At 42.0% G+C, this 27,815-nt stretch overlaps 1 protein-coding gene across 1 annotated transcript in view; it reads left to right on the top strand.

Annotated features, from left to right (window-relative positions):
- Positions 1–27,815, top strand: part of CUBN (cubilin) — a 243,190-nt gene that overhangs the window by 198,663 nt on the left and 16,712 nt on the right. Inside the window, exons 56-59 of the mRNA XM_090049811.1 lie at positions 745–894; positions 11,973–12,173; positions 14,632–14,761; positions 17,348–17,565. Coding sequence (XP_089905937.1) covers positions 745–894; positions 11,973–12,173; positions 14,632–14,761; positions 17,348–17,565 — 699 coding nt within the window. The remainder of the gene's footprint in view (positions 1–744; positions 895–11,972; positions 12,174–14,631; positions 14,762–17,347; positions 17,566–27,815) is intronic.

The raw sequence follows: 27,815 nt of genomic DNA, 5'->3' as shown, positions 1-27,815 counted from the left end.
TTCGCTCCTCCTGCCACCTCCCTGCACTGTCCCAGGGCAAACCTGCCCATTCCCAGGTGGCCCTAGGTGCCCTGATGGCTGCAGGAGCCTGCTGAAGGCAGAAGCAGTGAGAGGCCTGATCCATTTTTTCTGCGGAGCCTGCCTGCCACTCCTGCAGCCAGGGGGCAAGCTGACTAATGGTTGCAATGTTCCAAGTTGCAACATTGCAAACTCAACTACATCCTAATGTAGTTTAGTTTACAAAAATTCAAACTCAGTTAAAACCACAGAATTCATGTACATGTAATGTGTGATGCCATTAAGCCACACAAAGGAAAGTTTTCATCATGGGTATGTCATGACATCATCACATGTACAAGTACCCATACAATCTTGCTGTAAGGCATAATGCAATTTGTGTACCGTTTTAAGCTAAGAATGGATTTTCAGAGGCAATTGGGTGCTCATTTCTCATTGAAATTTAAGTAGATATGAGTGCCTAACTCCCTTACACTCCCTTGAAAATCCTAGAATGTGTGTCTCATGTTTGCCATACAAATTACTATTACACCCATCTAGGGACTACTGTTGCTGAATGTAGGTACTTCTATTCCCTCTTGCCTTGTCAGGGATTTATTTTAGAGGGAAAAGGCCCTTGCACTCATTTCCCCCCCAGTTTCCTATCTTGTCCATCTTAAAACAAACAAAACATGAATTTTGTCACTCAGTCTAACCCTGCATTTGCTTGCTTGTGTCTATTTCCAGGGTGTGGAGTAAATTTCACTGGCCTTACAGGTCGCATTGTCTCTCCCAACTACCCCAGCCAGTATGACAACAATTTGAATTGCAATTACATCATTGATGTGAGCCCACAGTCATTTGTTATCCTACAGTTTGAGACTTTTCATTTGGAATGTAAGTGTTTGCTTCTTTTACATCTCCCACATAGTCTATTCTGGAAGGGTAAAACAAGTCTCATTTCTTGAAAAATAATTATTGAAATTCTGTACCATGTTTTGCAAAGCAGTTACAGGCAAACATGAGCTAATTTGGAAAAATGACCATGTAGAACTTTGCCAGATGACAGAAATCTTGCAGGAATTGGGGAAGGGAGCATCAGCAGTTTGGGGGTTTGCTCCCAGTTTTGCCACTGACTTTCTTGTAACTTTGACCAAACCATTTATTTTTTTTGCACTTCAACCTCCTCAGTCTGTAAAATGAATATAATCATACCCACATATTGCACAAAGATATAGTAACATCTAATTAATGTTTGTAAACTAGTTTGCAATCTTTGAGCCAAGGACAGAGTTGATGGTGTTTGTTAATTAACAGGCGTCTGGTAGATTTTGCACACTGCCAGAATTTAGCCAGGCAAGAAATATCTAGGGTTTAATTCTGCGCTTTTAGAAGTCAATGACCAACCTCCCACTGACTTCAATATGGCCAGGATTTCACCCAAGGAGTTGTGGCATGGAACAGCTGATTCTGGATTGTCCGGATTACTTTGGTAGCCTTTTTAAAAAGGATGATTTGAATAATTTGCTTTCTGATGAATTGCTGCCTTGGCCAGCAATAAAAATAGATTAATATTTTTTAAAAATCAGAATTATTTTGTATTTCCAAAACATAATTCTGGCCTAACTTTGAGTTTGGTACAAATCTGTGATTCAGCCATGACTTTACCTAAAAGAATTTGGTCATCCCACCAGAAACTTAATTTAGTGCTTTGTGAATTAAAGAAGAGAGCAAGCCAAAATAGAAACAATACAAATGAAACAATTTGGAATAAAAGGCTAATCTTTGTCATCTTGAACAACATATTAAAATACAAGGCAAAACAAATAATGGCCATATTTGTATATGATAATATTAATACATTTTTAGTGAAATATGTTCTAAATTTCCTTAAATAATAATTTGCCTTTATGGTATAGGAAGGCTTAAGTGAAATTAAAAAAACAATTCTATTTAAAAATGTTATTAGGTTTTTTTTATATTAATAGCCATTCAGAAGATGTTATGTACTTGGAACATCTGTTTATAAAGACTAAGGTAAAAAGATATAATATAGGCCTGTCATCAGTATTTACTTTATCCTATCATCAGCATTTACACAGGTCACTTAACTGCAGCTCTGGTTTGTTCCTCTGTTGTTGTAGTCCTCTTCATTGTATACAAACACAAAGTTCTTAATCATCTGGAACACGAGAAATTGGAATATTAGCAAGAAAGGATCTTATTGTACAAGAAGCCTGACAACCACTGGAAGCTGCTTAAAATGTGTGTGTGTGGGGGGGGTGTTGTGTAATAGCAGAGGAAAATTGAATTGGTTTAAATTTAAAATGGAAAAGATGATTCTGGGTTCAGTCTTGCAAGTTATTAAGCACCTGCTAAAATGTGTATTTGAGTAGTCCTTGAGAACCTCTTCATTCACAAAGTTAATTGTGTGCCTAAGATTTTTCAGGATCAGATCTTCAGTCTGTTTTTCCAAAGTCATATTACAATTAGGTCCAGCATGAGCATTTTTAGTTAAATTGAAACCAAGTGAGTTTGCTTCTGTGAGCTAATACACATATTGTTGAACTAAGAAAATCAATATGTTTTATTGCTAACTATGAGTCTTGGCTAGATTCCTTTTCTCTCTTCTGGCAAAAGAATGTTTCTTTGGTTACAGAGCCTTGCTTTTATTCTTGTCTGATCTGCGGAGACTATATATTATTTTGTATTTCCTTCTATTACTCATCAGGTTTTGCTAGTTTATTTTATGTAGCATCAAGCAGATGGGTTCTTTAGGCATTTGATTACTTAGTCTGAAGGACACAGATAAATATTTTCTCCCCTCCTTTCACACTTTAGTCTGTAGGTCTAGGCAACTTTAAAATATTAAAATTAGCAAGAATCCTCCCTGCTCACCCCCTTCCCTGTTTACAGAATTATCTAAGGTGTCTATGCAGGTCCAATCCCCTTATTTCTAATCTTTATTCAAATATACCCTATTTTTAAGTATATGTCCTTAATGGCAGCATTTGATAACATCTTATTAGAGTGCTAAAACACTTAAGTTCTCTCCAAGTAAAAGGGAGTCTTTTGTGGAATACTGAGTACCATGAATACTTTGCTTTGTACATGAATACATGTACAATCATTTTGTAAAACATTTACTGTATGGTTTTAGAAGATGTATTTCTTTTCCCAGCTGAAATATATCAGCTAAAGTAATTATTGTTGTCTTTTTTTCTTTGTTTTTTTTTAAACTCAAAGCCATCATTTTGCAATATGGCACAGGATTGCCATCCATTTTGGAATCTTCTGTCTGTTTTCTCAACTGTTTCTAAGCAAGTCAGAAAATAGATGCATTTTGCAATAAATTATTTTGAAAGAAGAGAACTTTAAAGACTTTTGTAATTACTTACTTTCGAAATAGTCCCTTCTGCAAGTTCATGTTGTTTAATATACAATAGGAGTAGATATCAGTATAATGCCTTTGTTACATTATTATTTTTATTATCATACAGTCTAGGAACCCTAGTCATGGACCAGAAACTTATTGTGCTTGGAGTTATACAAACAGAACAAGACAATTCCTGTCCCAATGATCTTACTATTTAAGTATAAGTAAGTTGCATAGGATATAAGTAATATACAAGTATAAGATGAACAGAGACAGACAGATGGAGGAATACTAGAAAATAGTGAGATGATATTGGTTGGTACAGGTGCACCAAAAGCCAGGTGCTCAAGTGTTTTGGAGCAGCCATCAGAACAAAGAAGGAATTGGAATAAGGATAATGAAACTTTGAATATGCTTTCTTCTCCCCAAGCATCAGGGATAGCTTGGTAAAAAGCGCAAAGGGGATTGTTTGAAATGGGCAATGGAGATTGCCACAATGGACCAATAGAAGATAGGAGTCAGAATTTCAGTACTGAGAGACACTGATAAGGAGAAGTAATTCTCCCATCCTATTCCGCACAAGTGAAACCTTTACTGGGAGGACTGTGTCCAGCTTGGGCTACTATACTTTGCATACATGAGCAGATTGGAAAGAGCCTGGAGGAAAGCAGGAAACATTATTACAGCTCTGGAAGACATGACATATGTAGAAAGGTTCAAAGAACTGGGATTATTTAGTCTAAAAGGTTATTGATCGTGATCTCAAATGCAAAAAGAGTTCAACTATTCCCTGTGTCCACAGGGGGCACAACAACAACATTTAGACTTGATATTAGAAAGAACTTTCGGAGTATGAAGGGCGTTAAACATTGGCAACAGATTACCTAGGGAGGCCGTGGAATTTCCATCATTGGAAGTCCTTAAATTCAGATTAAACAGATACTTGGCTGGGATGGTTTAGACAGGAGACTAGACTTAAATGCCCTCCTGAGATCCCACCCGACCCTATTTTTCTCTGATTCTCTGATTCTACAATTGGCTGTGAGGGACCATGGAAACAGGCAAACAATGAGTCAAAGCAGTAGACTAGGAAAATGATCTTTGCAGAAGCATTTCGAATGGATATCATAGAATCATAGAATCAATGAGTTGGAAGGGACCTAGACATATCATCTAGTCCGACCCCCTGCCATGGGCAGGAAGGAGCACTGGCAGTGGCAGGGGTCATAATACCCCAGCCAGGTGCCTGTCCAGTCTCCTCTTGAAGATCTCCAGGGAAGATGAGAGCACCACCTCTATGGGCAGCCTATTCCAGGCTCTGGCCACCCATACAGTGAAGTAGCTCTTCCTAATATCTAACCTAAACCTATCCCCCCTCAGTTTGTGGCCATTGTTCCTGGTGACTCCAAGGGAGGCCCTGGTGAACAGATTTTCCCCAAGTCCCTGCTGGTGGCCCCTGATAAAGTTGTAGGCAGCCACAAGATCCCCCCTCAGTCTCCTCTTGAGGAGACTGAAGAGATTCAGGTCCCTCAGCCTCTCAAATAGGGCTGGCCACAGAGGCCTTCAACCATATGAGTGCCCCTCCTCTGGACCCTCTCCAGGTTCTCCACATTCTCCACGTCCTTCTTGAAGTGCAGCACCCAGAACTGGACACAGTACTCCAGCTGCGGCCTGACCAGCGCCGCATAGAGGGGGAGCAAGACCTCTCTGGACCTGTTAGTGATGCCCCTGTTGATGCATGACAGAGTGCAGTTGGCTCTGCCTATTGCTTTGTCGCATTGGTGACTCGTATTCATCCTGGAGTCAATCCTGATTCCAAGATCCCTCTCTGCCTCTGTGCTGCCGAGAGGGTCAGCCCCTAACCTATAACCATAATGCTGGTTCCCTCTCCCCAAGTGCAGCACCCTGCTCTTGTCCTTGTTGAACCGCATCCTGTTCAGCTCCGCCCACTTCTCTAACCTATCCAGGTCTGCCTGGATGCGGTCCCTGCCTGACGGTGTATTCACTTTACCACACAGCTTGGTGTCATCAGCGAACTTGAACAGGGTGCTCTCCACACCCTCGTCCAGGTCGCTAATGAAGATATTGAACAGCACCGGCTCAAGGACCAAGCCCTGGGGGACTCCGCTGCCCACACGCTCCCAGGTTGACATCGACCTGTCCACCATCATTGCTCTTGCCAACTACTACTTCATGTCCCATCTCCCTTTCATCTCTATACTCCTTGTCTATAGTCTATAATATATCTCCTTGATACTGTCTACAGTTGATTTTTGGAGTTCCTTTCCTCCAGTTCCATCCCAGGCTCTCTCCAGTTTACTGTCTGTCCCTCCACTGAAGCAGTTCTTGCTTAAATCCATTGGTCCCCTTCTTAGTTATATTTCAGAACTCATACTCCACTCTCATTCTTCTTGACTTGACAGCCACCTTCAGCACAATTGACCATGCTCTTCTTGTCTCTGGTGTTGAACTTGTAGCTTCCATATCTCTCTTTTCTCCTGTTTCTCCTGTTACCTCTCTAATCATTCCTTCTGCATGTAATTCATAGGATCCTTCCCATCCCTTTTTCAACTTTTTGGGTGGATCAACAGGGCACTATTCTCAGTCCCATCTTATCTCCATATATCTAATCTCTTACATTTTCTCATGTGAAAACCTAAATTCAACTGGTATTTTTATGCCAATGACTCACAAATCTACATATGGTCTACACCTGTCTAAACTGTTGCCCACTCTCTCTCACACCTCTACATAGATGTCTAGCTGTCAACTCAAACTCAAGAGCACTAACGTAGAGCTCTATTTTTCTTTCCAGACCCTCCATATCTCTTCCTTTATTGATCACAGAGAACAAAACAACATCCTCAGTCTACCACTTGGTTCTATAAACTGCACCTGCTCATCTTTGTCTCAGACTTCCTTCTAGTTCCTCATACAGGTTATATTCAATTCTTGCAGACTGTTTCTCATACATTTTCTAAGATATGGCTTTTCCTAACTCCTGTCCAGGTTATCATCATCTAAAGCACTGGTTACTGAAATATTATTTTCTGTGGACTTGAAAGAAATGTTCTTGTTCATGGGATGAAACGTTTGACTGGGCAGTAGACACATAGGGCTATGGGTTGTTTAGAAGAGACAGGAAGGGGAAAAAAGGTGGGGGGGTTGCGCTCTATGTTAGGGAACAGTATACCAGTTCTACCTTCCAAATGGGACCAGAGGAAGGCTTAACTGAGACCCTGTGGGTCAAGCTTCAAGAAGGGTGGGGGGAGAGGGATCTGGTGGTAGGGGTTTACTACAGGCCACCACACCAGGAGGAAGAGCTGGATCTGGAATTCTCCAGGCAGCTGGGGGAGGCTGTGCATGCAAAGGATGTTGTGGTCATGGGGGATATGAATTACCCTGACATCAACTGGGAGGAGCAGTCAGCCAGGCCTAGCCACTCACGAAGGTTCCTGACGTGCGTACAGGACCTACACCTCATGCAGGAGGTACTCATCCCCACTAGGGGAAATGCCATACTGGATCTGGTGTTAGCCTCTGGGGACGACCTGGTGGGCGAGGTGGTTGTACAAGGGAGACTAGGGGACAGTGATCATGAAATGATCCAGTTTGCTATTCAGAGAAAGGTGGGGAGGGTAACTAGCACAGTGCAAATTCTTGACTTTAGGAAAGCCAACTTCAATGTGTTCAGGGCAGTAGTCAAGGAGGCACTCGGAGCCCAGGGAGTAGCTAGTATGGGGATCCAGGAAAGGTAGTCCTTCCTCAAGGAGGCTATCCTTGGGGTGCAGCAGGATGCAATTCCTCTCCACAGGAAGGCGGCAAAAGGGTTCAAGAAACCTTCATGGCTGAGCGCGGATATCCAGGCTGGCCTGAGGGCAAAGAAAAAAGTGTACTGGCAGTGGAAGCAGGGGGCAGGGACAAAGGAGGAGTAGATCTCCCTGACCTGAGCTTATAGGGATTTGGTGAGGAAGGCTAAAGCAGCACTGAAGCTTAGATTAGCTTCTGGGATTAAGAATAACAAAAAGTCCTTTTTCAAGTAGATAGGTAGCAAGAAGAAGTCCCGGGGTAACATTGGACCCCCCTGCGAGGCAGGGCAGGGCAGTTGGTGATGAACGCGGGAGAGAAGGCAGAACTCTTCAACAAGTTCTTTGCCTCCGTGTTCCTGTGTGCTGTCAATGGGGTGCTCTCGGGTGACAGTGTAGAGAGGCCCAGGAAGGATGCAAGTCCCCTGACTGTTAGGTCAGACCTAGTTAAGGATTACCTGGAGGGCTTAGATGTGTCCCAGTCGGCGGGCCCGGATGACCTTCATCCACAGGTGCTGAAGGAATTGGCTGGTGTCATTGTGGAGCCATTGGCACGGCTGTTTGAGGACTCCTGGTGCTCGGGCCAAGTCCCTGAGGACTGGAAAAGGGCCAATGTGGTCCCTATTTTCAAGAAGGGGAGAAAGGAAGAGCCTGGCAACTACAGGCCAGTCAGCCTCACTTCTATCCTGGGGAAGGTCTTTGAAAAAAGTATCAAGGGCCACATTTGTGACAGCCCTGCAGAGGAAGTGAGGTTGAGGGGCATGGGTTTGTGCAAGGCCGATCCTGCCTAACTAACCTGGTCTCTTTCTATGGCCAGGTAACAAAGAGCTTAGATGGGAAGGAGGAAGTCGATGTCATCTTCTTGGACTTCCAGAAGGCCTTTGACACAATGTCCCACCCAGTTCTGGTGGGCAAGCTGAAGGACTGCGGCATTGACGAATGCATGGTCACATGGGTGGCAAACTGGCTTCAGGGGAGAACCCAGAGGGTGGTGTTGGACGGGTCAATGTTGACCTGGGAGGGTGTGGGCAGCGGAGTCCCCCAGGGCTTGGTCCTTGGGCCGGTGCTGTTAAACATCTGCATTAACAACCTGGACGAGGGTGTGGAGAGCACCCTGTTCAAGTTCGCTGATGACACCAAGCTGTGTGGTAAAGTGAATACACCGTCAGGCAGGGACCGCATCCAGGCAGACCTGGATAGGTTAGAGAAGTGGGCGGAGCTGAACAGGATGCGATTCAACAAGGACAAGTGCAGGGTGCTGCACTTGGGGAGAGGGAACCAGCATTATGTTTATAGGTTAGGGGCTGACCCTCTCGGCAGCACAGAGGCAGAGAGGGATCTTGGAATCAGGATTGACTCCAGGATGAATACGAGTCGCCAATGCGACAAAGCAATAGGCAGAGCCAACCGCACCCTGTCATACATCAACAGGGGCATCACTAACAGGTCCAGAGAGGTCTTGCTCCCCCTCTATGCGGCGCTGGTCAGGCCGCAGCTGGAGTATTGTGTCCAGTTCTGGGCGCCGCACTTTTGGAGGGACGTGGAGAACCTGGAGAGGGTCCAGAGGAGGCCACTCGTATGATTGGGGCCCTATGAGAAGAGGCTGAGGGACCTGAATCTCTTCAGTCTCCACAAGAAGAGACTGAGGGGGGATCTTGTGGCTGCCTACAACTTTATCAGGAGACAGCAGCAGGGACTTGGGGAAAGTCTGTTCACCAGGGCCTCCCTTGGAGTCACCAGGAACAATGGCCACAAGCTGAGAGAGGATAGGTTTAGGTTAGATATTAGGAAGAACTCCTTCACAGTAAGGGTGGCCAGAGCCTGAATAGGCTGCCCAAAGAGGTGGTGCTCTCACCTTCCCTGGAGATCTTCAAGAGGAGACTGGACAGGCACCTGGCTGGGGTCTTATGACCCCTGCCACCCCCAGTGCTCCTTCCTGCCCATGGCAGGGGGTCAGACTAGATGATATGTCTAGGTCCCTTCCCATTCATTGATTCTATGATTCTATGAGATTGAGGATTTTTTTTTTAAGATGGAGAAGACTCCGTCTTAAAATATGTCAGTATTTTGAAATGTAAAAGCTAGAAAAGAGTGAGAGGTTCAGAAGTATAAAGGATAGCATGAGAAGAAGCATAAAGGAGGTCCAGCAATAACCAGATAATGATGCCAGGTGTGGAAGAGCCTTACTGATGCTGTCTTCTCCCACTGTGAATTCAAGGCCAGGCATTCACAGATCACAAAACTCACTTTTTCCTCCACTTAATGTGAAGTCAACTGTCCATTATAATTCTGTTGAGACAGCATCTAAGTTGTGAAAATCACTTCCCCCAGGCATGCAATTATTTTTAGGCTTCCTTTTTGAACATTTCCTTAAAAATATTCTTTTTCCCAAAGTGTTTTGAGGAAACACCTACTTCTCACATCTTTTCCTTTTTCAAATTTTTCCTTACTTGATTTCTTACTGGACCTTTGTATTTTGGAGTGTGGGATTTCATTACATGTTTTATGTTTTATTCTGTTTTATACCATGTCAGATAACTACATGGGTAGGAGATGGGCACTGTGTTCTTTAATTTCACTTATTTTATTTATAATAAGTTGCAGTTACCACATGAGACCAATTATTTTCTGCCTAATGAATCATGTTAAAACAATATGTGTCATACTTACTGTAAATATAATCATAAAGAACATTAACATATTTTTCACCAGGGAAGAGAGAGGATTCTTAAGATAGGGCTCCATTTGGGATCTAAATTGTATTACTTTACTGGGATTGTGGGTTTTCTGTGAAGTAGGAATCTGTCTTAGCTGTGGTCTTCCTTCCTTGTTCTGTGTGACTCACCCTATTGACTGCAACAGCAGGAAGTGGTTTGTTTTGATTGGAAAGACCGTAGGAGTCAGTCCTTTGCAGAATTAAGTTCGGTTTCTCCCATTTAAGACAACTAAACTCCTTACATTGTAAATAACTCTCTCTCTCTTTCTCTCTGCTGTTGTCATAATGTTAAACAGACATGTAAACATAGATGTAAAGCTAAACCATAATAGACTTTGAAACAATTACTCTCCATTTCTAAATAATAAAATAAAAGTCAGAATGTAAAAGCCTCAGTAAAATCTAACCTTCTGTCATTATGGGCCAGCACCTATTTCCCCTTCATGTACCCAAGTGGTGGGTATGTAGTCTTGTCACTGCAGGTTTTGGCACTTATGTGTAGTTTGGGATTCTGTTTCCCCCTGTGGTGAAATAGGAGCACCCTGAGTTCTTACCTGCTGGAAGTGAAATACAGGAGAGTTCTTTTACCTCTTACCCAATGGCCAAGGGCATTTGCCCAGAGAGTGGGAGATCTAGGTTCTAGGTCTCTTCACCCAGAGAAGGTCTGAACTTGTATCCCAGCAAAGGGGATCTAATCACCAGGCCATGGACTAGGCATTGCCCAGAGCACTCTGTGCTCTCCTTGAAACTCTCCACAGCTCCTTGCATTGAATATTCATTGGATAAAATAAATAAACAGCCCCTTCCTTTCCAGGCCAGCAGCCATCTAAGGGAACCACACTGTTTCTGGCTTGTTTGCATCTTGCTGGCCCCACATATTTCCCTCTCTTGACTGTGCAGGAAGCCAGTTTAAGTTGGAGGGCTGGAGAGGACCTAGAACCAAGGTTTCCCACTCTGTGGGCAAGTATCCCAACTTTTAAGCTGTAGGGCTAAAACATAGGAGAGTCATCCTTCCGCTCATTTAATGTATAATAACTACTAGTCATGCTTTTTCTTTAGCTATAGTTTTCCCCACCATAACACACATGCCAGGGCAATTACATTCCTCCCTAGGCAGCTGCCCAGTCAGAGCACATTCAGTAGGTTAGGTTATGTACCCACTACTTGGGCATGAGATTTTTAGCACAAATAACAGGCTGGTATAATATAGAAACTTTGCATTAAGCACAAAATTCAGCACTAGAATGGTGAAATTCCCCTTTAGAAAAAGCCAAAAAGCTGTGGTGTGCAGGGGAAAAGAGATTTGGCAGCCCTGCTTCTGTGCTGTTCAGTGGCCCACTTTTGGCCTTTAACTGATGTGAGCACTGCAGGCATTGCCACTGCTCAAGTCAGAAAGCCATGAGTACTTGCCATACCAGCACAGGAGGTGGTAGCCACTGTCAAGTGATTAAATATATTTCAAGCTATTTTAACCTGACGTTGAAAGTGCTAATCATTTATAGTCATTCTGACTTCAGTAGGAACTGAAAGAATTCAGCATCACTTAACTATATTATGTGCCAAACTGTATGTTAGAAATGAAGAAATAAGATTTCAAATAATATAAAATAAATGTTTTTCCTCTGCCTGAGCTATATAGAATTTGTTTCCATAATTTTGAATAATTATTGGATGTTTAAATACATCTCTGTTGTAAGTTATTACGCAAAACAGAATGCATCAAAACTATTTTCCACAGAAGTCACTATGCCACAGGTGCTTGACTATAAGAGGGATTAAATGCATTGTGCCCTGGGAGCTTGGGAGATGTGAACTCCACAGTAGTTGAGTAGAATGCTTTGAGAAAGGCTGACTCAACCTCCGCAAGAAGTAGCTCATCTTTTCAATGCCTCAATTATATTTACCACCCTGTGGTGCCATGAGGCATAAGCTATTGTGTGAAGTGCTCTGAGTTCTTGGATGGAAAGGGCACACAATATTATTATATGTTGCTCTGTGAAGGTTATGGAAATTTTGATGCTCATTAAATCTCATTGGATGTGTGCAGTTAACAATTCTGGATCTCATTCTTTTGAAGCTCCAGCATTTTCAGGAAGAACTTGTGCTTATGATGGAGTGAAAATCTTTCATGGGACCAGGATTACTTCATACCCTGTTGCTACAATGTGTGGCAATGACATCCCTGGACCTATCAGTACCTTTGGATCCATGCTGCTCAACTTCTACACTGACTCCCGTATTGTAGGCCTTGGATTTCTGGCAAAATACAAAGTAATCTGTGAGTAACCAAATACTATTCTTTAGTTGGTAAAACTTGTCAGGTTTGAGATACAGCTCAAAATAGAATTCTTCTTCTCCACGTGTGCAACATAGGAGACATTACATCTCACTGTGATTCTCTCTTAGGTTGGCAGAGATATTTACACTCCTGCTTCCACAAAGAGGCTGTTCAGGAACAGGGCTCGGGAGTATTCGGCATATTTTGTCACTGACTGTCCAAAAGCTAATAGTGCTATATCTTGGGCATGTTACTCCTCTTTACAGGATTTATTACCATGAATGGTTCTACATGGGGCCAGGTCAAATTCTATGACTACATTAGTGATTTACAACCATCTGCTCCACAAAAGCAACGAGAACTGAGTTCAGCTGTGCCATGTTATTTTTAATTAAAATGTTGCTCCAGAGAAATGTCACCAGTTTATTTAGCTGAGGAGCAACTGCTATTGCATGCAGGAGACTGGCAAAACTTTAGGCCTGATTCTCAGTTACACTAAGAGCTCCCTCTTCCACACCGGCAGCATAAAATGGGCCCAGTTACACCTACACCTACTCAAAGATTCCTTTGCACTCCCAGACAGTAATGTCATTTGGCCATAGTTTAAATGAGAAACAGATTTTAAATATGCTTTTCATTTCAGTGTATACAATTCCATTTATAAAAAGGAATGTGTATTAAAAAGAGAAATGACAATAGGAATGTTAATATTAAGCCATCAATAAATCTATTTTCAAAATTAATTTACATATTTTCTTGTTTTTGAAAACCCATTTCATTTGCCATCTGTGAAGCAAACACGTGCTCATAGTGCCTCTGGAGTTTCTCTCACTGCTCTCATTTTCAAAATAGCCCTAGCAAAATGCATAAGATCAAGTAGTTCTATATAAAATTAATTGTCCTGATACTGTAGATTAGACAGTATAGCACCGATGGTTATCAATGTGCATTTACTTATGAAAAGGACCTTCATAACTTATTCAAGTTGGCTGCTGCTATCTGACTTGTGACTTCTGACATTTGAAAAGTATAACTACAGCTTTATTGGTTTGTTACTCTATACAAAGCAGATTCTAGCAATTAACATTCCTTTTCCTTCTGGTTGTACTGTTTGCTGGAAAATAATGGAAAAGGCTTCCCTCTGCTAGCTTAGCATGAATACTACTTTTTATCTTCTTAGCTCTTGTTTCTTATTTGTCCACATTCCAGTGTTCGGTGCTCAAAAAGACTCCCAAGCATAGTTGTTGATGCAGAATGAGGCGTTGTACATTCACAAGTGTTTTTTGCAATTTTCTTTGTGAGGATAGTGGCTAAGGCAGTGCCTAGTCCTTAAAACTGGAGAGGCTGTGTGGGGGTTTGGGCTGTTTATCAACAGGATACAAGAAAGCCTGTTGGCAAATTAAGATTGTAAAGGGCATGGCTAACAATTCAGTTTGGAGCCAGGTTTATAATAGCATTTCTTCTCTTGAGCATTAAAGTTGGGAACAAACATTAAGCCATATCCTGACCTAAGCAGTGTCCATGGTGTGAAAACCACAACAGCAAAATGGGACCCTTAATTCTACAGCTGCACACACTTGACTACTTCTGCCCTGATTTAGCCATATTGCATATACACCATCACTCAACTATTCCCTGTCTTCGAAGGCAGAGGTTGTGATTCTACCCACTGCTATATTGTCATATAGGGAATTGATGTCAGAGAGGTAGCTCTAAATCTATTCAGTGCCTTCTTTAAGAAATGGTAGTGGATTCCATGCAGCTGACTGACAGCTGGGAACAGACTGAAAAAACATAGTAGCTTAAAGAATCCTCCCCTCTCCCGTAGCCTTCCTACTCCACAACTGACTAATGAACTCCAAGAGGAGTCAGAGGGGCAGAGGGGCTGCAGCAGAGGGGAAAGGAAAGATAGTGCTACAAGCAAAGCAGTTTCAGAAGAGATGGGATCTGAAATTTGGATTGCACATTAGTGGTAAAATTCTCTTTGATTTTAGAGGGGTTAGGGTTTTATCCAATCACCTTATTTAGCCAACTTCTTTACCCACCGAGAAGCTCCATCCTAATCAGAGCAGATTCAGGCCCCTTCCTCAAGACACTACTTGGCATGCAAACACTTCACATGGCTCTATGGTGCCTACTCCCTCCCTTTTAGGGTCCTTAGTGTCAGGATTTAGCCTATATTCTTAAATGCAAAAACATGAAATCATTGAAGTTGGGGAGGGCGGGGTACGTAATGTGAGAGGGAGAAATGTGTTGACCAGAAACTACCCAAACCATGTGAGTTCATTTTACATCACTGGATGGTAGACATCAACATGCCAACACGACCTAGTATTATGAGCTTTAATTGATCAAGAATTTTGCTTTGCCTGTATCTAGAACTATAAAACTATCCCTATCGATGTATTTTACTCATGTATTCATATCCGGACTATTTATTTTTTGGCTGTCGTTGCAGCTTGTGGTGGCCTCTTCAATGGATCCTTTGGCACAGTCAGGAGCCCTACCCATTCAATTACTGATTACCACAACAATATGAACTGCTCATACCACATCACAGTTGGAAACAACAAAGTAGTGGCACTCAAGTATGTAATCCAAGTTCACTTTCGCATCAGGGGATAGAAAGGTCTTCGGTTGCGATTTTAAAAAAGGCTTTTGGTAAACCCAAGAAGTCATTAAATCCTTGCCGTTTCCAATGGAGAACTCAAAGCAGAATTAAGGAATGCCAGTTTGAAAACAGAACCCACCCTCATTATCTCCATAGAAACCAAACTTCTTCAAGACTGGTGGAGTCTTACCATCAATTTTTTGTTATTTTTAAGACATCACTTTAATTTTAGCTTACTACTGTGGTTTGCAAAGGAACTAAGTTATCTCCTAAACTGCTTTTTGTCCTCTTGGCTAATCTTTACCACTCCATTGCTTTTAAGTGTTAATAATATTATTAATAGTTAAGAATAAGATAACTAAAAATCCTGTTTGGAAAACTAATGACCTCTTTTCCTTTCAATTCAAATAATAGGCCCTTTCCAGAAATGATATAATTATGTGCACTGTCCCTCCTCAAAAATGGCCATAGATTTTGCTGCTGAAAACTTAGGGCAGTCTTACACGTGAGCTGGAGTTAGGTGGGGAGGGGAAAGGACATGCTCTGAGAGAGAGCCCCTCTAAGAAAGCACCCAAAGAGTCTCGTGTATTAGCATCTCTGAACTTCAGAATGGCATTGGAGAGACTTTACGTGAAGCTCATCAAACAAGCTTTAGTTAAAAAGCCCCCGCCGCCATTTTCAAGTGTGGGGAGGCTGATGCACAAGATGCGGAGGCTGGGTAGAGCGTGCTAGTTAGCACGCTCTAGCAGACTTGATTAATCAAGCCTCCCAGCTCATGTGCAGGCACCCTTACAGAATAAAAGTTATGGTGTTAATACCTAGCATGAGGTACAGGCAGACTTATGAAAAACTGTTTATGTGATAGAATACAGTAATTTCCTTCTGTGATAAGGTGACAGGCTCTGTGGTTGGGAGAATGTGAGAGATCTTGATTTTAGCAAAGCTTTTGACACTGTCCCCTACAACATTTTTATTAAAAAGCTAAGCAAAAACAGACTAGATTAAATTACTGTAAAATGAATACAAAACTGATTGGATCATCATGCTCAGTGAACAGTCATCAATGGCTCAATGTCTAGTTGGGAGGAGGCATTATGTGGGTTTCACCAGGGGTCTATCCTGGGTCTAGTATTGTTTAACATCTTTGTTAATAATTTTGACAATGAGATTAAGGGTACACTTAGCAATTTTATGGATGACATCAAGTGTGGTGGAATTGCAGACACACTAGTGGACAGAGCTAGCATCCAGAATGACTAGAATAGACTGGAGAAATAATCCATAATTAAACAGATGAAATTCAGCAGGGACAAATACGAAGTCCTGCACTCCAGATGCAATGCATGGACAGATACAGACCAGGGAAGGACTAAATAGGATCCAGTTAGGACTGAGTTAGTACAGAAGAATGACCTCAGAGTTACAATAGACCATAAGTGAACCAACATTGTCCTCCTGTTGCCAAAAAAGCCAATGACATCAAGACATCCTGGGTTGTATTAAGAGAAGCATCTCATATATATCAAAGGAAGTGATTCTTCACTGTTCAATACTGATGACGCCTCACATGGAGTGCTGTGTCCAGATTTGGGCCCCACATTTCAAGAAAAGTGCTGACTTATTGGAAAGAGTTCAGCAGAGAGCAACAAATATGATTAGAGACGTGACTTACGAGGAAAGGCTGAAAGGGCTAGGATTATTTAGTCTGCAGAGGAGCAGACTGAGTGGGGCTTTGATAATACGATTCAAATACCTGGAGGGCAATTATAGAGAAGATGAAGATAGACTATGATCTGTTGCCATAGGGGACAGGACTCGGAGCAGTGGTCTCAAGCTGCAACACAGGATTAGCAGGACCTTTCTGACTATGAGGGTGGTCAAGCATTGGAACAGGCTAGCTAGAAAGAATCCCCATTCTTGAAAATTTTCAAGAGCAGGTTGTATAGACTGTTTAGCTGGGATGGTTTAAATCAGGAATAATCCTGCCTTGAGACAGGCTGGACTAGATGTCCTCATGAGATCTCTTCCAGCCCTGTTTTCCTATGATCTATGAATATATATGCCCATCTAAGGATGTTGTCATGTGCCCATATATGATCATCAACCCAGGTTGTTGCGTGCCGGCCTGGAGTTTGATGCTGCATTGTGTTTATCAAGTATGGGCATTGAAGACAATGATTGATTTGGCTATTTGCGTAAATGATATCAAACTGACTTTCAAAACTATGCAAGATCTATATTGTTCATAGAAATAAAGAGTACCCATTCCTGGGGTGCTTGCAGCTGGTTACCAAGTTTCACAGACAACTCATGGTATCTTATAAGTGTACTTGGCCACAAGGGAATGCACTTACTAGTTTCTAAAACATTTTTTCCTCTTATCATGAAAGGCAAAGTATCTTCCCTGATTTATTCCCAAGAGGGAAACTTGAACAGTAGCTGCCCACACTATATCTGGCTCTGGTCATTGGTATTAATAGGCATTTTCCCAGGCGCTTAAAAAAATACTATATCTGATTAAAAATGAGACCAGTGCATCCTAATCCCACAATGCATTTTACAGGTTTAATGATTTCCATCTTGAAGCCTCTTCCTCCTGTTACAAAGATTATGTGGCTCTGTACGATGGCTTGAACATCTACACTCCAGTCCTTGGCAAATTCTGTGGCTCAGAGCTTCCTCCAACTATTAAGAGCTCCAGCAATAACTTGCTCCTGGTATTTAAGACTGACTTTTTTCAAGTAGCTGGAGGTTGGAAAGCATCTTTCAGAGAGACAATAGGTAAGAATGCTATTCATATTAGTATACCTGCTGATGAACCATCTCCTTTGGTGAACTACTGCTGTAGTCTCTGAGCAACAGGAAAAGTCTCTTACTTGTGCAAGAGGCAGTTTAGTCTAATAGACTAAGCACAAGGTGGAGAACGGGGGATTTGTGCATTCCAGTCTCAGCTCTAATGTGACTCCATGCGTTCTTTAGTTTAACTGTTACCTACCTCAGATAATATATAGAACATAGAAATCCCTTACTTAACTGATGGTTTAAAAGTCTCCAGATCCTCCTACTCTATAAGGATACTGGGATAGCACTGGAGCTCTAATTCTTTTGCCGATAGATTGCCTGTAGATACTATATTTAGTATATTTACTATATTTAGTTATATACCAAGAGGGACAAGTTTAGAGGGTGCAGTTTCACCCACTTCCCTTTGGACCATGCTGCAGAAGCAACTTCCAGGGACTAAAAAAAAGCATTCAAAGCTCGTCTTTGGCACCCTGCGTGTTGGGCAGGGGCTGGGAACTGTCCTGGTCAAAGGCAGAGCCCAGCCTCATTCCCTAATCACATGATCAAGGCATGGGGCTTGGAAAGAGTTGCAGGGATGGGGTAGGTCCCAACTCCCTGCCCCAATCTGCAAGTGGGGCAGCTAGCAGCAAGCTAGCTGCTAGCTGCCCCACCGGTGGATTGAGGCAGGGGTCTGGGACATGCAGCTCTTCCCATGTCCCCTGCCCCTGAATGGGGAGCCAGGGCCAGGAGCTCCCTTCTGCTGGGTTAGGGGGACATTGTCCCCACCCAGGAAGCAGGCAGGCCCACCCAGGAAGCAGGCAGGCCCCCTAGAGTGTAATGTCCCAGCTCTGGCCAGGAGACAACTGTCTCCTGGCCCAGTGGTCCCTGCCAGCCTCTGGGCTAGCACCAGGGGGAGCCTACAGCTCCCCCTTGTGGCAGACACCCATTGCAGGGCCCCAGAAAGCGGGAGCAGTTTGCTGCCATTAGCAGGAAATCTGCTTCCACTTCCCTGCATATGTAGACACTTTCCCGGGAGCATTTACTGACAAGTAAACTGATCTCAGATTAAATGCGTGTCTAGACATGCCCACTGTCAGACTGACACCTGTTGCTACAGGTGTCAGGGGGTTTTCTTCCTCATCTTCCTCAGAAGCATTGGGCATTGGCTATGGCCACAGCTGAGGATTTTGAGTTGAGTGTGCCAGTGTTCCTGGTACTAAAATTCAGAGGCTCCTGGTTACAGGGTCTTCCCCTTCTGCTCAAGACGGATCACTACAGTTGGGATCAGAAAGGAATATTACCTCATGGTCAAATTCTTTTGTGGCAGGAGGTTATTTTCCTCTGTAATGGGGTCATGGCCCGCTTCCCTGGATCATTTGAGTGAGTTTTAACATTTGCAGCAGTGGAACACTGACAGCCCTTGTCCCCCTGCTTTACATGTAGCAGGTATGGTGCTCTTCATGTTTTGAGGCACCAGTATGCTCAAACCTTGTAGTATAACATGGTCGCTTATGTAGTTCAGGAATAGGTTAGACAACCAGTTGCATAGGATGGTCTAGATAGGGATGATTCTGCCCTGAGCAGGTACTGAACCAGATGACTTCATGAAGTCCCTTCCAACCCTATTTTCATATAATCCTGATGTCTGAATTGTTGGAGATGATAAGATGCAAATGATTATCATGTGTATTTCCATGTCTAATTCATTCATGAGTCGCTGGGACAGAAGGAAGCAATTGTCATGTTTACCAAGTATGCGCTCAGATATGTCCGAATGAAAGTTCCTTTGGCAGGATAAACATAGTTTTTTGCTGAGTTGTTGAACCCCTCCCCAGCAGCCAATAGTTATTTCTCATTCTTTACAGGCTGAGTAAAGTATTTAAAGATAGGAAGTATAACAAAACTACATTCTTTGCCAAACATAATATTCCCACAGAAACTCATGTCCATTATAATTGTTAACTCCTCTTTGCTATAATACAGTGATTGCAGCAGAAAATTTTAAAATCAGCCATGTGAACTGTCTTCTCATATAATCAGTCAAATCTGTTTCTGCCAACATTGGTTCCATATGTTGCTGCCTGTGAAAAGCTATAAGATATCAGTTATGATATAGTCCCACAACCATGAGTCTGTGCTTCCAGGGTGACATCAGCAGGAACTCCAAAAGCTGACAAGTTTTGAAGTTTTTCTTGGACACTGGCAAGTTGTCAGAACTTTCTTTGTAGTTAGCTTTAGATTTACTTGCATGGCTTGCCAAGAGTTCTGTTCAAGGATATGGTGGGAAGATGGCCAACTTCTCAGTGAAATAGCAAAAATGTCTAACAGGCCTAAAAGCAGTAAATTGAAAAAATTAAAGTAAATCTAAAGCAAGTTAGTGTCAGTGACTTCTAGGGAGAAGAAAATTTTTGTCTCAGAGTTTGGTCAGGGATGAAATAATTCTCCTTGCTGGTGCTGTATGTGTTGTATGTCTCAATGTACTTGATTTTCTTTATCATCATTTTCTTTCCTTCCCTTCCTGTGGGAAGCAGTCCACAAGGAATAAGTTATATGCCCTTTATACAGGATTCTGGGGGCCTCATGCTTACAGAAATCAGCCAAGAAACAGAAAAAAATATTTGTATATAAGGACAAATGAGTCACAATCCTATAAACCTTTACAGGTTGGCTTGGCTGCATGATCACTCCAGGAAGTTGTATAACACTTCTTTGTAACAGAAGCACAAAGATTCTAGTTAAAATGAAAGAATTGAACCACAAAACCTGGAGAGCTCTTTTGTTTGTTTTTTTAAAAACAAAAATTACTCTTTAGAGTGACTCACTCATCTCTGCTAAAAGAAAAATCCCTTTTGGTTTTGGATTTCTACAAGAGCAAATATATTCAGATGACAATTTAGAACTGTAAATTACTCCAATAAGTAGCATCGTATCTGTCAAGCAACTGCAAGCATTGCTTTCTATTAATCTACAATGAGTACATTATTCTGTCGCTACACTGGAGAACTGGATAATGTAATTATTATGTTCTGTTTAATGTTGTCAGTGACCCTGATAAAGTCTTGGAAAGAAATCAGTAGAAACAGAAAACTCATTGGCAGAAAAATAAACTTCGCTATTTTCTTTTTCATAAGATCTAGCTAGTTTCCTTACTGATCAGGATTTTATTAAATTGACTTTTATTGCCAAAAGTAGAGTTTATCTATAGTTAATCTTTTATGACTTACATTAAAAAGTGATTGTTTCCTAACTAAAATAGTGAGAGGAGGATTGGCAAGTGTGTGTAACTGACAAAAACTTTGTAGGTTTCATGATAAATAGGCACAGAGGAGTTATGGCTTGCTATTTGAAGTAAAGGATGACACCATTTTTTAATTAAAGCAGTTCATTTGTATCACTAATCCTGTGCTAGTTCAAGAGCAGAATTCTGTCCACCAGGCATGAAAAAAACAATATTAATTCATTATTATTAGTTTGGCAGGATAACAATCGTTAGCCTCTATCTTAAATGTTACTCTTTTTAGAGATACGCTACTTATGCATTTGACATTACATTATCAAGCAAACACTTCATAAGCTACAGTCTTTGTCACAAATACTTTTGTGATCTGAAACCTTTGGACTTGTGTGAAGCATGGCATCTGTTACAGTCTTGTGAGATTGTGCCCAAATTTTGGTGTACATTCCACACGTCTTTGCTACAGTTCTTATGTTACTAAAGGTTACATCAAACCAAACCCCCTGAGTTAGAACATAACTAAAAGATTGTTTTCAGGATACTAACTCTGATGCAGGTCTGAATTTCACAGCTGAGTTCCTATTTATATAATGGGTCAAAGTGTGGCCTCTAGGTCAAATATACATGAACTTTGCAGATAGTTCAAAATGTGGATTCACGAGTGCTGCTTTTCAGTGTCATCTCTGCTGCAATGCAGTGGTTAAATCCATAACCATGAATGGAGAAGCCAAGTTTGTAGAGACTGTCCTAAATGCCAGACTTGTGGGAAGGAACATTTCAGTTGCCTTAATTAATGTCTTTTTCCCTTTCTGCCTTAGTTTTTGATCTGTAAAATGAGGATGATGTCTTACGTAATAGAATGAATGCAAGTCTCTTTAGTGCTGGGGGAGAAAAATCAGTAAGAGGCTGGGGAGGTAAATCAATTTTGGTGAGAAGACAAGCTTCTGTAGAGGAAGAAATATGAAGATTTAATTTTACCTACCAAGAAGTGGACCCTTGCAAAGTTGTGTCTTGCCCTCTTGAGAGAGGAGCTTGGTTCCTTAATCACCTATTGCACAGTTCTCAACTCTGTCCATACTAGGACTCTGTTTCTGCCATAGAACACTGCTCAGAACTTCCTTTGCATCTAGTAGGGAGTCCCAACCTACCATATAGGTAGGGTGGGGCAAATCTGACTCCTGACACCTATTTACGATCTCTCTGAGAGTCATGACATACAGGACAATAAATCATGTATTTTTTTTCATCTTTAAAGTGCAAGTGATCTATGTCAGGGTACATAGCAGGAACACCTCATACATGGCAGGGGGTCAGACTAGATGATCTGTCTAGGTCCCTTCTGACTCATTGATTCTCTGATTCTCTGATTTCTGTTCAACGGCTTTTTCTTGTTCTTTATCCTCTTTTACATACCCTTCTTGTCTCAGTTCTGACAATTCAAGTCATATTCTAAATGATCTAAGGAAACATTCAAGCTGTTTTCAGAAATGCATGTCATTTTCTGAACAGCTATGTATTACAGCAACATTAACACCACAGGCATAGTACTTCCCAGGGTGGAATGGATATGCCAGGCAATGTTCATATCAAGAAGCTGTAGAGATTTTCCCCTTCCTTGCACGACTAGGCTGAATTCCACCACTGCTCTCCTGAAGTTGGGGGTAGGAGTTGATGAAAAGAAGGGTCAGAAAAGAACCTACCAGTGCTCTATAACCCTCAAATCATGGCTGGCTACAGGACATGGTCAGGACCTTGCCTTACCTTCATTTTGCAGGTCTTAGGGGAAATAGATGCCACCCCTTTCTAAAAGACCATTATGATCTGCTACATTAAGGCACCAGGGCAGAATTCTGTTTCCCACTGTATACCTAAATGGCCATTTTCCATCCACAGATTGCAATTCTATTACTCCTGCACTATGGACACTTAAGACATGTAAGACATGCTCAGCACACACAACTGGTAGATGAAGCATGGGGGGGGCACATGCCTCCCCTGAGATTGGCCCCCAACTTGGCACTGCTCAGGACGGGGCAGTTCTTTTGCTGTGTGGGCCAGTGGCATGTTGCAGTGTGGGGGGGAGAGGGATGGGGGCACTAAGCCATGGCACAGAAGTATAGGAATGGATATGGGGCTTTTGGCCCACCCCCAAATTGTGCCCCTTCAGGAGGCACCAGTCACCCCTGACACTCAGTATGAGATTGAGCATGCTCAGTAGGACAAGAACCTATGAGCTGATGACTAAAGGGTGAGTTTCCTCCTTACTGAGTGAGTGCCCTCACCACTCAGTTGAAGCTAAACATGGGAGCACTTCCCCTCCTCTTCCTCCAGAACCAGATTCCAGTTAGTCATGGTTTTTGGACAAGCTACGTTTTTATGTCTTATGTACACTTGGGTATCTACATTGAGCATAACGAGGCACGTACATGGCCAGTGCATAGCCTACTGAGCATGCTCAGTCTTCGTGCCTAGGCTTACATGTCCACCTAATACAGGGATAATATAATTGTAACCAGTGCATAAGTACCAAAAATGCCATTTACACAGTTGGAAACTGCCATTTAAGTGTATGAGTAATAGCATGTGTGTGCAAAAGGTAATTTAGGTAAAGAGTAATCCAGTTATAAAGGATAATTTTACTTCTAACAGGAAACACAAAATGCAGAAGCAAGGCACTTGCTAGAAAGTTTATTATTAGGGAGACTTCCATTCGCTGAGTGAAAAATTGTTTTAAAAATGGCCCGGAAGAATTTTGGCCAAACTTTTTTTTCTCTCATTTTTTATTTTGTTATTACAGAACTTTGAAAAATGCAGCTTTAATGCGATGCCATCAACCTTTTCACATATGTGTGCATAGCTTTGGCTACTTCTGGACCTGGTGTTCAAGATCTTGAGCATCTCCCATTCCTGTCAATTTAATTTGGAATTTTAAATGCTTGGCACCTCTGACAATCAGGCTTCATAACTGCATGGGCAATATATAGAGCAATATATTCCTGCTGTACTGTAGAATCAAGTACAGTAATCTCTGTGTACACCATTTCTTATTGCAGACACTACTAATGGTATTTAATGGCACTGATTTATGAAAAATTATTTTAGTAACAGCTTCCCAGTGACTTGGCTGATTTACACTGACAACAGTAGTTATGTCCTGTCAGTTGGGGAAATGTGCAGACACTAGCAAAGCTGACTCTCAGAGTTATGGTGGGATTTTTAAAGGGAGACTATTTTCTCTCTTAAATGAATAAATCACATAACCTTGTGTCTTTGACCATGGAATGCAAGCCGGCTTGCTGAAGTCAGCCTGCCTTCTCATAGTTCCAGTACATCTGCAGAGCTTGGCATGAATTTCACTGACTTCTAGTAGACTTCTATCATATAGTATTCAAGATGGACACACAATGTACTTCAATAAGAGAAAGAGCAGAGATTTGAGCTGAGCAGCTTAATTATATGAATGACATATATAAAATATTACTATATTACATTTCGTTGAGGTTTTGGTCAGCCAGCCTTTGTAAAAGCTGTCATTTTCTGTGTTACATTCAAATTAACCCCCAAATCAAAATGGAACTCAGGGGAAAACAGTCAAAACCACACAAAATTTCCAATCAAATCAGTTATAAATCTGCCCAAGCAAATTTGAGTGTGTCATACAATGTGTATTTGCATCAGCAGGAACAACAATGTACACAGTATACCCAAACCAAATTGCTGGCCATTGTGCAGTATCTCAGAGAATATATTTGCCACACAGTTGCAGTGCTGCTGATGGAGATGTCACCTTATTTTTTTGCTACAAAACAGAAGTCTTTTTTGCAGTAGTATATCTAGGGGCAGGCAAGAAAGGTAGGAGAGGCTCCACAATCACTTCCATAGAGAAACTCAGCTCACCTGGCTCACTGCAACATCAGTCATATTTTATACCAAAGGCATACTTACAAACAGTTCATAATATTTTAATACGTTATTAAGATATGTTTAATAAATGGTTGTTAAGAGAATAGAAAAGCCTTATTTAAACCCACAGCATCTGGAGAAAGAAACTTACCTGCCTTACTGAATCCGGTAATGATGGGAGATGGAGAGCACTACAAGAGCTGTGCTTTATTTGCAGCTGTTCAGTCCAGACTGGACTGCCCCGCAGCTGTGTGAGTATTTCTGGCATCTTGCTGAGAGCGGGAGATGGGCATGACCTGCTCCATGGGGGAGCAGCAGTGCGAGAACTCTAAGACACTGGAGGAGAAGACCTGCAGAAGGGAAAGCCAGCTTGCTCCCTACCGGGAAGCTTGGAGGAGCCTCAGTAAGCCAGGAAAACACTGGCTTCAAACCCATGGTGGAGAAGTAGCAGGAGGTGGCTGGAAACCATGCCAGAGAACAAGGCGGCCACAAGAGAAGTGGCCACACTCCAATTAAGGCCCTGTTTCTTTTTCTTTTCTTTATGGCTGGCTTTGCCGGTGGGGAATGTTTGGGTTGAGCCCTGGTATTGGGGCTGAAGATGGGAGAAGCAAGCACCAAGCCAGGTTAAAGGGAAAGGCACAGGCTAAACTGTGCTCCTGTACCTGGGTCCGCTTGATTGCTCACAGCTGAGAAAGACCCGCAGCCTAAGTGGTGATCTGACCCTCCAGGGGATGCTGGGATGCTGCTGCAGAGAGGTGAACCCAGCCAATGTCATTAGCAGTCAGTTCTTTTTTTTTCCTTTTTTTTTTGAGAAAGAAGATGGGCCCTGCAGGAAGAGAGGAGAACCTCTATGGGCCTCTAGAATCTAACATACAGTGTGGGAGGACTCCACTGGCAAGCTGCAAGGCCAAGAAGGCTGAGAGACTCAACTAAGTTCCAAGTTGCCTATTTTGTGTTGCTTTTTATTTCTTCTTACATACCTGATGCCCTGATAGGGGACTGGTAAGTCCAAAGTGGCCGTCATACATTAGAGGCAGGCTCACAACCACCACAAATCTACAACATTATAGAAAAGGAAGACATCACTTGGCAAAACTCAAGTATGAGATCAATGCTTTAATATATGGATGGCACGTGGACAGGGTGTAGGGGAGGTAGGTGCCCCAAAGAAGAGCTAAGCCCAGTGCATCCAAGTCAACCCTGCAGTGGAACTGAACATCCTCCAATAAAATATCTTCCAACATCAAGTCATGGCAGGAAAGAATTGGGTAACGCTGTGGCATGGCTAGATCATGTGAACTTATGTCCCCATGTCCCAGTCTGGTTGGGCACAGGGCTGCCGGGCCCTGTGGCCCTCTCCTGTACTACACTGTACTAATCAGCTACCTGTTACCAGAGTGTCATGCAATCCAACAGGTCAATAACTTGCCTATAACTGGCTAATAAATGTCGTAACTCTTTTCCTTAGTTAGGATGATCTTTACTGTATAGAACACTAACTGCCTGTCTTCAACCACCTTATACTATAGGAGTGGAGAAACTTTCTAACCGTTCTGGCTACAAACCAAAATCTTGACACAGGCAAGAATCACAGGACACACAGCTTTCAAGAGATGCATGCCCCTGACTCAATTATCTTAATGCAGTGTGCCATCTCAAGTAATAGTTGTTGACATGACTTTGTAGAATAAGCAATAAGTAAGAACTGAAGAAAATCAGAATAGAAAATAATAAACAGAGAGAGAGAGAGATTATTTCTATAAAACTACTTCTCTCTTCAGGAGCCTCATTTAACTTTCTCAGGAGCTGCAGTTTGACCACCCTGATATAATACTGCTTTATAATTAATTAACTCTTTCTATACTGCTTAGCAGTGTTTTGTAATTGCAGTATGTGTCAAGAAATAAATACTGCTAAGCATGCATTGGGTAGACAGCTTAGCTTTATTAGTTGCTTGTACTGTTAAAATATATTTTTAAATACCTCTGCAACATACAGAGTTGGCTGTTAGCTCAGCAGTATATATCCCTCTATGAAATGTCTGTCATCTAGGATCCAATCTATTTCTTCTCACAAAACAAACAAAAGTGCACTGCCTCTTTAAATGGATTAATGCTGAGCAGATTAAAACATTCTGAAAAAGAAATTATTGGCTACTCAATAAGGACGGCTGATAAATCCCTCATGGTCATATGTCGTCTGTCATTAATAACAAGCTTGTAATAGTAAGATGGACATAGAAGAGGGAAAGGGTACAGAATAGAGAGAATTCAGACTCAGAGAACAAATGTTCAGCTGATGTATATTGTAATCCTTTCACTGAAACCAATGACTACACCTGAACATCTAACCCCTCACCCTCATTGCTTCTGTATAAAGATGGAGAAAAATGCTGAGTCAAATTTTCTGACTGAGAAGAAATCTGGTGTGTGATATAGGCAAAGTTTTGGCTAGTTATGAAGCCAGGAAATCCATTAATGCAATTAGGTAAGAATTTTTTGTATGCAGTTGGACCAGTAAAACATATCACAAAAAAGTCTTTACCTCTCATACATTTCCTGGACCATCACAGCTACAACGACACTCCAATACTGCTACTTAATACATTTCAATGGTGTTGAGGAAAATATTAGTATGAAGCCCGGATGTATACAAACCCAGTACACAAAGACAGCACAGAAACAGGTGGAATAGAATATCTGCTACAGTTCTACAGCATTATGTCAGATCTGGCTTAGAAAATGCTTGGGTTGCTATACTAGGGATTGGTGAGCAGTCTGAAAACACAAATCTGACCTGTCTCTAGCTGAGTTTGTCAAACTATGTTCTAACAAAGCAGAATTGGGTTCAGCAGACTTGAATGTCACAGCATGTGATTGCTCAGTCATCCTGGCTTGCAGAATGCCCTTCCTGCTCCCAGAGCCCATTTCAGCGTTGCTAATGGCAGGTGACCAAGAGAAATCTTGTGCTTTTTAGAGCCTGTTCATGGACTGTTGTTGGTTTTGGGGTGCAAGTCAGTCTGCAAGTGACCTGCTGCAACATTCATGTTGTAGTATGAAGGGGATCAAGTTGGCTTCAGCATTAACAAACTTTTCAACTAACCTTTAAA

Source organism: Crocodylus siamensis, chromosome 5 (assembly GCF_052110815.1).
Source record: "Crocodylus siamensis isolate JL-2025a chromosome 5, ASM5211081v1, whole genome shotgun sequence".
NCBI classification, from domain to species: Eukaryota; Metazoa; Chordata; order Crocodylia; family Crocodylidae; genus Crocodylus; species Crocodylus siamensis.
Note: the sequence above shows the minus strand (reverse complement) of the source record. Positions and strands in the feature narration are given on the sequence as shown.